We start from the raw sequence: 12,210 nt of genomic DNA on the forward strand, positions 1-12,210 counted from the left end.
AAAACAAGTAAAGCAACCTCGATTAACAAGAGTCGATTACCTGTGGAGATGAAAATGTCTCAACTGAGGTCAATCACATTTTGAAATACCTTTTGAAATCCCAGGTAGATGTTCTCTAATGAAAACCCACAGGGTTTTGGTAAAGAGGGATGCCTCCTCTCTGTGGTGGTTTCACATTTGTATTCATATGGCATCACTCTGAATTTCAAAATGGAGGCAACTTCCCCAGCCATGACCACAAGGACGGAATAACCTCCTTGAAAGCCTCCCGTAGACCAGATATAGACCAGGCATCATGCCGAGATAAACATCATTATTAATGATGATGATATAAACATTATTTCATCCTCAGAACAACTGGAAAGTAAGTACTCTTGAGGAGGAAACAAGCTCAGGGTGGTCGAGCAGCTTTGCCCAAAGACACAGCTCACAACTTCTGGTGGAACCAGATTCCAATCCACAGCCACCCACCCCTACGAGGAACAGAGCCTCAAAAACTAAAAATGAACTTGACTTTGTTTTCAAACATTTGTTAATGGAATCACCTGTCTTCTTTGAATAAACAAGGTATTCTTGTGAGTTTTCCTCTGACCACTTTTTTTTTTCTTATTTGTTGTTCAGGTGCACTATGAGTGGTGGAGACGGATCCTGAAATATTTCTGGATGTCGGTGGTTATCTACACGATGCTGGTGCTGATCTTTATATACACATATCAGTTTGAAAACTTCCCGGGCCTGTGGCAAAATATGACTGGATTGAAAAAAGAAAAGTAAGTAATTGTGGTGGACAGTGGGATGGAAAATGACAAACAGCATGAAGTTGTGAATGCGTGTCGTTCAAAACATCTTTCTGGGAGGTTTTAGTAAAACATGACATCATCACTGGCTATAAGTTCTAGAAAAATGGTACAGATGAACCGGTTTGCAGGGCAGAAATTGAGACACAGATGTAGAGAACAAACGTATGGACACCAAAGGGGGAAAGTGACGGGGTGGTGGTGGTGGTGGGATGAATTGGGAGATTGGGATGGACATATATACTCTAATATGTATAAAATGGATAACTAATAAGAACCTGCTGTATAAAAAAATAAATAAAATAAAATTCAAAAAAAATAAATAAAGTTTCCTCCAGAAGAGGACTCAGGTCTTGGTCATTTTAGGTTCTCATGACCTTGCCCTGAGCTTTTAGCACATAGTAGGTACTCAATAAATATCAACTGAAAAGTGAATTTTCCGCCCATTATTAATGAAATGGCATTTTCTAGTGTCAGTTTCATGTGAAGCACACCTGCCCGGTTCCTCACTGTCATGCTTCCTCCTTTCTTAACTGGAGCCCAGTTCCTCATCAGTAGGTTCATAAGGTAACACATCAGCCTCTCCTCACTGATGGAGCCAGTGTTAAGATCTAAGGAGTAGTTGGTGCCACAGGGAAAGTGCTCAGAGACTAGTGATGATGAAATCTTTCTTGTGTGTGAAATAGATAGGAGTCTAGGCTTTTCTAATTTGCTTCTGTAAACTTCTGAAGTTCGTTTAGAAATCCCACCAGAACTGGGCATAGAGCTGAGTATACTGAGGTGGCCAAGAGGAAAGTTTAAAAGGAGGGTTCACCATGTAGCTAGACTAATATATCTTTAAGTCAATTCAGCAAATATTTCTTGAGTGCCTCCCCTGGGCCAGACACTCTTCTGTACCTGAAGATGCAACAGGAAGCAAGAGAGACAGAGTCTGAGCCCTGTGGAGTTTATAGTCCAGGAGAGGAGACAAACCAGAAACCTAGGTAGTGTACAAACGAATCAACTGCGACACGTCTGTGAAGGAAACAGAAACAGGTTGAGGTACTGAAGAATGGGGGACAATAACTAGAGATGGAGTAGTCAGGGCAGGCTTCCCTGAGGAGGCATCATTTTTTCTTTTGGCTGTGCCACGCAGCATGCAGGATCTTAGTTCCCCGAGCAGGGACTGAACTCACGCCCTCGCCAGTGAAAGCACCAAATCTTAACCACTGGACAGCCAGGGAAGTCCCTGAGGAGGTGTCATTTAAACTCCTGAAGAATAGGAAAGAGCTTGTCTTTAGAAAAGTGTGTGAGTTGGGAGCTGGGAGGTGGACGAACATTCCAGAAAAAGAGAGCAGCAAATGCAAAGGGCCTGAGGCAGGGCAGACTTTGGCGTGTGTGTGTGTGTGTGTGTGTGTGTGTGTGTGTGGAGAGGCAGGAAGGCTGGCCTGTGAGGAGCAAGGGGAGAAGTGGGAAAGGTCAGCTAGGCACCTGGAGGTGCAAGGCTTGTAGGTAGTGATGGTTTGCATCTCATTCATGGTGAAATTTCTAAAAGTCTTTAAAGCACCCTTGACTGGCTGAGGAAAAAGTGATGTGTGTGGAGGACAAGAATAGACACAGCAGCACGGTCAGCCAGCAGTGGGGGTGTCCTGCGAGTGAGGATGGTGGCTCCACTTAGAATAGGAGGTGCTAGAAATGAAAACGAGGACAGATTCAAGGGTTGAAGGAATGCAGATGGTGGAGACCGGAAGGCAAAGAAAGCGTCGGGGGAACGCCCTGATTGGGGCGTTTTGCACAAGGTAGACGGTTGTGCCAGTGAAGAGCAGGGTGAGGAGAGAGGGGTGGAGAACAGCTCAGCTGCTTCAGGAAATGGGGACATCGAGAATGCTGTCTTGAAAACACTCAATATGAAATCACTGTGAAACAGCCAACTTCCAGTAGACGTTCGGGTGGGAGAGCCCACAGGGGAAAGCCGTTTTGTTTTGCAGGCTGGAGGACCTTGGCTTAAAACAGTTCACGGTGGCTGAGCTGTTCACGCGCATATTCATCCCCACATCCTTCTTGCTGGTGTGCATCCTGCACCTGCACTACTTCCATGACGGCTTCCTGGAACTCACGGACCTGAAGTCCATTCCCAGCAAGGAAGACAGCGCCATCTACAGGTGAGCCCGTGCAGGAAGCTCCAAGAAGGCAGCCTGGACCCTCCCAACCATCTCACTTAGAATCTCAGCCCTGAACTTGCCATGAGTATCAGCCTGTAAGTGGGGAAAAAATGAGAAAAAAATGTGGAATATTTGACGGCACTTGGAGAAACAGTTGGTAGTGATTTATGATGGTTCATGCAGTGATCTTGACAGGCATGTGAATTAGTTCAGAGTAGCTGTGTAGACTGAAATTTCTTAGCGGTGGTAATGTGTCTTTTGTGTCCAGGCCGGTGAGGTGTTTTTAGAACATTTACAGAATCTGGCTAATTCGGAGGATGAGTTTTCTGTCGCACTAACAGGAAGAGAAGAAGTCGCTGTGAGTGAGAACGCAGTGCAGAATTCTACCTTCCATCTTGGAAGGGGAGAACCTTGGCTAAAAGGAGAGAATCTGCCATCTATGAGTAACCAGAATAAGATTTAAGGAAAGAAAGCGAAGGCAGTGTTTTCTTTCATTAGCTCCCTGTTGTGTTCTGCCCATCAATAAACATAAATTGTTTACAAGTAGCAGGATCTGGCTCTCCCTGGCCATGTGTGCTGAAGCCACAGTGGGTCATCACACATGCCTAGATCTGCTCCGTCACGGGGAAATTACAAGCATTCGTCTAATGAACCTTGATACTGATTTTCCTCTCTGCTTCACATAATAGCCTGTGATTCAGTTCCTGGAAAAACACTTGTTAAGTAAATAAGGGAGCAAAGTGCTGTATTCAAAGGAGCACAGATGCCACAGTTGAAAATTCCCCTTAGCTCTTTTTCAAGGGAAACAACGTGTCCATCCAAAGAAGATGCCAGCAGTATCTCATCATGCACAGTTTATGAAATATCAAACTGTCTACGTTCTGCTGTGCTAAGGAGTGGAATTATGGAAAACTGAATTTGTTGCACAGAGTTCCTGTTAAGTATGTAGAACCTGATTTAATTATGTAGGTCCTGGAGAAGGACAGCAGCCTCTGTCAAGATGTGTTCTCTCTGTTTCCTCTGGTGTCCTGCCAGCCCATAACCCCCTCGCCTGGCAGGACAGGGAAGGAGGCCAAGCAGTCTGTTCAGTCTGAGGCTGGAGCTGGCCCTCCTCTGGCCGCAGCTCAGCCTGAGCACCCCCCTTAACTGTTGCTTTTCCAAGAAAATGTAAAGGGCGAGGCGAGAGTATATAATGGCAGCCACCTGCATGGTTTAGGAATGCAGGATTTCATTTTTGGTTCTGTGAAAAACAGTTTTCTAGAAACTCGAGGAGTTCGAGGGACTCACTCAAGTTCGGTGTTTTGGGATTTCATGCAAGAGTTTCATATAAAAGCCTCCCAAATTTCAACTTGGAACATAAGATACGTATCCCATCTTTTTTGCAGCTCTTTTCCATTGTAGTATTTTCCTTACTAGCAATTTTCACCTCACGGTGGTTTTAGTCCCTAGAACGCTAGTAAATGGCTACATTAAAATCAAAATGATGAAGAAAAACATATTTTCGGAGTTGGGATTGACTGTCCTGCTTTTGCCTTCTCTGTTCCTGCCCGCTTAGTAGATGCTTGGGGGGAAAAAAAAACCTCCCAAATTGGGAATAATCGATGCATTTTATCCCTTAAAGTGATTCCAGTCCTGTTGTTTCTGTGAATAGCCAACTGTCCTTTTCCTGTTTTGTCTGTTGTTTTTGTGGTTTGTGTAGGCCCTGTAGGCAAATGTCACTTGTGTCTGAAGCAGAATTCATTGTGTTTAGCCTTCCAGAATTTATAAAGTTAGCATTATGAAAGTGTTTTATGATATACCTTATGTGAAACTATTATTAGTTCTAGGTAGGCATTCTCAGGAATATCATTTCCCTTATATACTGATAAAATATATAATATATCATAATCACAATGTAATTATTATATAATATATACTTAATAAGGTACTAAATATCCACTCCTTATTTAAATATCCGTCACTGCAATTTGTCCATAATTTGTTGTAGAAAGTACTGTGATGCATATAGAAATAGAATGACTATTTTCTGACTTCAGTTTTAGAACACCTCAGAAAACAGTATGTTGAATATGGACATTTAGGAGGATTTTCTTTTTTTAATTCTGGGGAAGGAGCAAGAATTAATGTTTTCCATGGTATTTTATCTGATAAATGCGTTCTGGACATGTAAACCTTACAGATTCCTGACAAGGTGTGTGACTGGGGGGGAGGGAGGGAGAGACTGTTACCGTCCGGTGATTTCCCGACTCTGATTTCTCTGCTAACGAGTCTCGCTGTCTGGACCCTCCTCTGGTGCATGAAGCATGTCGGTGACACACGTGGTGGTGCCGAGCTTACGGGACATCAGCTCCTCCTCTCTGGCTAACACTCTCCTCTTTCTCTCTCCAACTATCCCCCGCTGCCACCGCCTGCTTCCTTGTGCCCCCGCGTAGCCATGCCAAGGTCAATGGGCGCGTGTATCTGATAATAAATAGGTGGGTACCTTAACGTTTTCTCTCTCGGTTTCCTTTTTGTTAATGGTCTCTGGGGGTGTTAAACGCTTCGTTAGCTTGTAAGTGAAAAATGGCATCATCAGACAGTGGGCGTGGCCTGCAGGTGCGCTGAATGTCTTTTGCAAACCCAGCCATTCGGCGTTTGGACCGAACAGTGCTGCCGAGTGGACTCGGAGGTGGCCGCGGGTCTTCAGCTGGCCCTCGGCGTTGACCTGGCTCAGCCGTGAGCCCCACTGACGTCACCCTTGGTAGCGTTGGTTCCCGGCTAGCCTGCGAGCCCACCTCCCTCTTGAACACGTGATGGAGAGCTCAGCTCAAGAACCAGCTCCTCCACAGACCTTCCCATCACTGCCGGCTCCCCGCTGAGCGGAACTGCCCTTGCTCTGAATTCCCGGGGCACTTTCTCATCGCTGCCCCCCGACACTGGCCTTCAGCCCCTATCTGTCTGGCTGTCTTGTCTCCCCTGCCCGAGGCCTCCTCCCCACAGGCCTGGAGTCCCTGTAAAATCCATCTCACTTACCATGGAGGCTTAACCATTAGTGGACCCTCAGTAGATATTCCTGAATGAAGTGACAATGGTCACAACAATCTATGGTTAAGAGAAAATTAAAGCATCAATTTCTTCAAATATACGTCTACTTGAAAGAGCAACGTATTGAAGGACGGTATTTTACACGACCCAACTTCACAATATATTTGCTTTCTGCCAAAAAGGCAAAGCTGGGCAGTACCTTAGAAGCATATCACCCAGCTGGGGAGATAAGCCATGCAGGTAACCACACATAATAAAGAGTGAGCTTTGACATGTGCCATGTGTAGAGTTACCCTCAAGTGCCCTAAGAGTTCAGAGAAAAGAGCCTTTGGGGTCTAATTTACCAAAACTCTTCTTACTTTATCAAGTATGTGAATTAAAATGCCCGCTCCCATAACTTCATGTCATTAGTAATCAAGTCAGTAATTTAGTTAATAGAAACATGTATTTTGCAAGAAATCCACTTAACAAAATAACCCTGGGAAAGATTTGTTGGTTTTCTAGTCGTTATCTTAAGTAAAATCCCAAGGCTGACAACCAAATAGCAAACCCTAGGAGGCAGAACTTATAGAAGGAGGTGTAAAAACTTAGCGTATCGTGTGCAGATCTCTGCAGAAGAGGAAGGAGTCCGGGCTTGCTCCCTTTGGGGCCAGTTTTGTGGACAGCCTGAGAGAGAAAAGTCAACCTCAGGTTTTTAGCTGCCAGGCAGAGAAGTAAGACAGAGACTTGAACCAGAAATCTCGAGCAGCTACATCAATCTTATCCCTCTAAACATAAGGAAGCACAATCTCTGTCTCTCTCCCTCAGTGTTTCTCATAAAGTATTGACCATTTGCTTTAAGAGGAAGTGGCTGGAGCATCCAAGAGGTCAGGAATTGGTTTGATGGGCTCTGATGGCTGATACACTTGGCCTTCCGTATCCGCGGGTTCTGCATCCATGGGTTCAACCAACTACAGATCAAAAATATGTGAAAAGAAAAAAAATTCCAGAAAGTTCCCCAAAGCAAAACTTGAATTTGCTGTGAGCAAGCTACTATTTACATGGCATTCACATAGTATTACGTATTGTAAGTCATCTAGAGATGATTTAAAGTATACAGGAGGATGTGCATAGGTTATATGAAAATACTACACCATTTTATATAAGGGACTTGAGCATCCATGGCTTTTGGTATCTTTGGGGGTCCTGGAACCAGTCCACCATGGATACCGAGGGACGACTGTACAAGTTTTGGCCCCCTTTGTCCCCGACTTTTCTCTTGAGAGAAAGCCTATGCCCATTAACCCAAGTCACAAGGCCAGTGAATTCACTCAGGAATTCTTAGAATGATCTAGATGCAAAGTCATCTGAAATAATTTAAAACTTGAAGCATTCCACCATTAGCTCAGTCTTCTTTCCAGTGGAATCTCTCATTTTTGTCTGAATGCTAACATTTTAAGAAAGGCCAGAGCTCTGCCTTAAGGGACACGTGACCTAACAAACCCGTCCCTCTCTGGACAATGTGTGCCTCTGAAAGGCTGCACGTGAGGTGTGTCCAATGATAGGGTGAACCTTTTATTTAAGTAAATAAGCTTTCTATCTCCCAAAATTTATTTCTGTACGCTCAATGCTGTTTTATAAGGAGAATAATATGTTTGTAAACATGAGTTCCAATGAAAGAGGGGACATAGCTACATTCGACTTCTGCGTCGATTACAATTTAGACTTGACCTTAACGAGGTGTGAAGTGGTGGGTGTGTTTAGGACAGTGGGTGACTGGTAAGATTTTGATGATGTGCAAAATTGCAGGAAGTTCCAGCTGAATCTGTAAACAGACTGATTTAGAAGATTTTAACAGGAGTAATGATTACTTATTTCTCCCACATATACACAAACCAGAGCCATTATACCCAATCTTGTCTAGTAGATTTTTTTTGGAGGAATTACTACCACACAGAGTTAAGATGTGACATTAAATTGAATTAAATTAAATCAACTGCTCATCTGTGAATACAGTTTTCTCAAAGTGCTTAGGAGTTCCAGAATATAATCTTAAAGAGTTTTAAAACTTCTACTTTAAATATTACTTACAAATAGTACACATTTGCAAGAAAGTTCCTTTTTTCTAATAGTCTAATGAATGGGGTGAGTGCAGTTTACCTTGGCGTAGTTATAAATAAATGGAATTTAGGCCTTAGGGGATTTTACCGTAGTAGAATTTCCATTTTCTTTATTGGAAAGTAGCTTAATATGTGGCTTTTCAAAGTCAACTCCTAGTACAGACTTAAACCTCTTCAACTCTCCTTAATTGGTTTCTTTGGTTTCAAATTAGAATGCCTCTCCAGTGTATAGAATTCACTCACCAAAAACACTCAAGGAATGATCGTGTACACCAAGCAAAGGGAGGTGAGCAGAGTGAGACTGGATTTCTGTCCTCAAGGGGAGAATAAAATGATGTGGACACAAATTGAGAAATGCACACATTGACTTACAGAGCTGCGGAAGCATGAAAGAGAGAGGGTGGGTGAATAAACAGACAAAAGTCACCTGCTCTGTTGGAATGCAAGAGGAGAGAACCATTGTGGTTAAGAAATAGTCAGAGGATTAAGCTCAGAGCTTGCATCATCATAAAAGCAAGACCAGGGTTACAGTCGAGGTCAAGAAAATGCAAAGAGAAGGAAATGGGCTCCCGGAGGGGAAAGACAGGCAAAACGGTGGGATTTAAGGAAGCTGGGGCGGGGTCCGGGAGAATCTGGTTCATCAGCTGGTCGGTTTGGATCCCAAAGTGGAAGTCATCCACCAGTGATGGGATAATCCACACGTGAGGATCAGCAGAGAATTACAAGCATCCTAAGTTCCTTTGCTGGAAGTTTCAGGGAATGTTTTTTTCACTAGACGGTGGTTTTTAATTTAGTCTTTGAAAAATCAGGATCCCTTTTAAAAATTAGTTAAGGGGAGGTACATATCTAAGTTAAGGTACACAGGCTTTCCTGGGGAATCGATACAGCTGTCCGTGACAGCAAAGGGGCAGCCAGTTCTGCCTCGACCCTGCCCTGGGCAGTCGGATCCCAGCCCTGCAGCAACCCACCCGATCTGGCCACGTGGCAGAGGGAGGTGATGGTGGCCATAAGAGGCCCTGGGCATTGAGACCATAGGAGACAGATTCTCGAGGGAGAAACGTTTGCACTGTTCTCTGAATGGCCATTTTAACACACAAGCCATTAAGGAATATGCTGATGACAGAATTAGAGTCCAAATTGAGTGCCCACCCCAGCATCCTGTGCTGTGTGGTCCCACACGAAGGTGTGTCCTGATTCTGCTTCTTCCTTAGCATGAATTGATGATGCGGATTATCAAAAAGTATATGCAAATCTGTCATTAGCAGATGGTTCTTTACTCTAAAAATGTTCCTGTGTACTAAGCACCGTGTTAAGCACTTAACGGAAATCACCTCCATTTTCACAACATCCCAGGAAGTAGGCACTGTTATTCCATTTCACAGATCAGCAAACTGAGATTTAAAAGACATGGCAAATACATACTGGATTGGCCAAACTGTTTGTTCGGGTTTTTCAGTAACATTGGAAAAACCCCAATGAAGTGTTTGGCCAACCCAATGTGTATATATATATACATGTAAAACTGAATCACTTTGTTGTACACCTGAATCTAATGGAATGTTGTAAATCAACTATATTTCAATAAAAATGTTTTAAAAATAAAATAAAAGACATGGTTAGGAACTTTGCCAAGTCCTCTCGCTAGTAAGATGTCTAGTTGAGGCTTGACTCTAAGTCGTTCTGATTCCAAAGAGCATGCTTTTAACATTATTCTGGATTGCCTCAAAAAAAATGCTATGAGAAAAATGAGAAAAAAATGAAAGTTGAAAGGATTCACACAAGTGTCTTTTTAAAATAGGAACTCCAACCATGCATTGAAAATACTTTCATCTGTACTCATTTTATGCACGCAAATTTTCTCAGTGAAATTTCAGATGGCAAACGCCTAGGCTGGTAAATTATAGCCTGATACACGCTTCCCCTTTTGTCTTTTTTTTGTTGTTGTTGTTGGCCTTGTGTTACAAGCTCGGAGGTCAGGCTGCTCCAGAGGGCATCAGTGTCACTGTTTCCTCATGAGGATGATGTCAGAGAGGAGGGAGCAGCATTAGACACAGGAACTCTCTCCCCTCTCCCCGACACCCCCAGCTCCATCAAGTCCCAAGTCTCCTGTAACTGACAAGTTTCCAGAAGTAGATCTTCCGGACTTACTTCCAAAAGGTTTAGTCTGATGTTCTTTTAGTCTGATGTGATTCCTTCGTTCAATAATCTCCCCTCAATCTGGACAGCACTTTGGGGGTCTCGTGGCTGGAGGACCTTTTGTTACATAGCCATAGTGGCAACTGCAGAAACAGCCTCATCTCTGGGAGTTTCCCTCCACAAATAGCACTCATTACTGGAAAGTTGTTTTCATTATCAAGTCATGGCAGTGCCGAGGTAGATTATATAAGTGGTCATACTTCCACAGTAAGATCCACAAATTTCTGTCATTGTGAAAGTGTCTTCTCACTTGTAAAATGCAATCCCTTGCTTACCCTGAAGAGGACATAGAAACATTGACATTTGTGTAGCACCTGACGTTCACCTTAATACCCTTTAATACGTAGAGTCCTGATGAAGCAGGGACAGAAAAGAAGTACCCTGAAAGTTGATGCACGGAGCTGGTGTAGGAGATGTGGGACTACAGTTTCAAGAATGGGGAACTTCCCCAAAGGTGGAGGGTGAATTGTCTACCTTAAGAAAATAAGCAAGTGTATATCTGCACAATTTCTTCCACCATCCTCAGAATGTTCTTTGTTCATTAAATTAACAATTCATTTCTGACACTCTGTGATTTACCTACTTGACACCCTGTTAAAAAGAATTACTTTTGAAGGAGAACCTCTCTAACAGTCTAAGGACAATGCAGATTCATGACCACAGTTATCCAATATCACAGGCGTTTTAAATGTAAAACCAGCAAGTTGCATGTGAGCTTGGATTTTTATGTAGCCAAACCTCATTCTGTAAAAAACAAAAAACAAGTAAATTCCAGAGAGGTGAAATAATTGACTCAGAGCCCACAACGGTACAGATATAATAACATTATTAAGTGTCCATCCTGTTACAGCCGGGCTGAAATGTATAGATTAATTATTGCAAATGGGGAGGACTATGTGTGATTCCAATAGACCTTTTCCTAATATCTATTGCCCACAAATGTTCCTTCAAACAGTCATTTGAATATGAATAAAAAGATATACGTTTTTTAAAAATCGAAGAGAAAGATTGTACTTGTTATTATCCACCACAAAGTCAGCTGGACCGCCTGAGAGTCTGCTGGGCTCGGTGAGGCTGCAGCTCCCACGAGCTCAGAGGCTCAGCGGCTCAGCTCCCTCATCCAGGCTCATGCATGTCTTCTCAGGAGAGCTGGTCTAGCAGCTCGCCTGGTGCCCAAGGATGGGGCGTGATGCAGGCTTCCTACCCCCAAAAGCATTAGCACCCGCTGCATATGCTTCAGATGATGGCAGAATGGGATTGGTCTATGCAAAGGTTGACTGATGTTACACGTTATTTAAGAACTTAAAAATCCCTACTTAGATGTGAATGACTTGATTCCTGGGGGATGGTTTGCTGTGTTACTAAAAAAGCATGATCTGATTTGCCTCAGCAGTCTCTGCATTCTGTCCCGTCCACTCTCAGATCGGTTGCCAGGCACAGGGTTCCCAGTCAAAGCCCGCTGCGGCTGCCATCCTGGAATGCACTTGGCGTTAGGACCCCTGCACCCGGTGTACAGGAATGCAATAGTGGATGATGTATAGCATGATGTTTGATCTCTGACTTTCCTTATAATTCTTCTGTTCTCATCTCCTTTTTTTCCTTTCTATTTCAATTACTTTGAGCAGCATCAAGAAAAAATTACCAATCTACCAAAATGAGTAAGTCCCCCTGTGAAGCCATGAAATGCTTGCTCTACACAATGCCATTTCATGCTTCTCCATCCTAAACTCTGACCATTTTCTCCTGTGGGAGAAATGTCAAGTTTAGGTGTTGATAGCTCTCATGACCAACTCATCACTAGAACCTGAATTGGAAGAGCTAACCAAACCTGAGTTTACAGTTCGTTTTTAGAAAGAGCTTTAAAAAATAAAAAGTGACCAGATGCTAACAAGCCCACATGCCAGGCTGTGTAGTGACTTCCGTTTTGTTGATCCTCCTTCACGGGCCCCTCAC

At 43.4% G+C, this 12,210-nt stretch overlaps 1 protein-coding gene across 4 annotated transcripts in view; it reads left to right on the top strand.

The window, feature by feature from the left end:
• Window positions 1-12,210, top strand: part of PIEZO2 (piezo type mechanosensitive ion channel component 2) — a gene marked incomplete at its 5' end in the record, with an annotated part of 353,117 nt that overhangs the window by 261,602 nt on the left and 79,305 nt on the right. For 2 of the 4 annotated variants that reach the window (XM_081252827.1, XM_081252829.1), the window contains 4 exons: window positions 622-770; window positions 2,765-2,938; window positions 5,371-5,412; window positions 11,883-11,915. In XM_081252827.1, coding sequence (XP_081108953.1) covers window positions 622-770; window positions 2,765-2,938; window positions 5,371-5,412; window positions 11,883-11,915 — 398 coding nt within the window. The remainder of the gene's footprint in view (window positions 1-621; window positions 771-2,764; window positions 2,939-5,370; window positions 5,413-11,882; window positions 11,916-12,210) is intronic. The other 2 variants (XM_081252828.1, XM_081252830.1) reach the window with 2 other exon arrangements.

Source organism: Mesoplodon bidens (assembly GCF_964165515.1).
Source record: "Mesoplodon bidens genome assembly, chromosome: 13".
Classification (NCBI taxonomy): Eukaryota; Metazoa; Chordata; class Mammalia; order Artiodactyla; family Ziphiidae; genus Mesoplodon; species Mesoplodon bidens.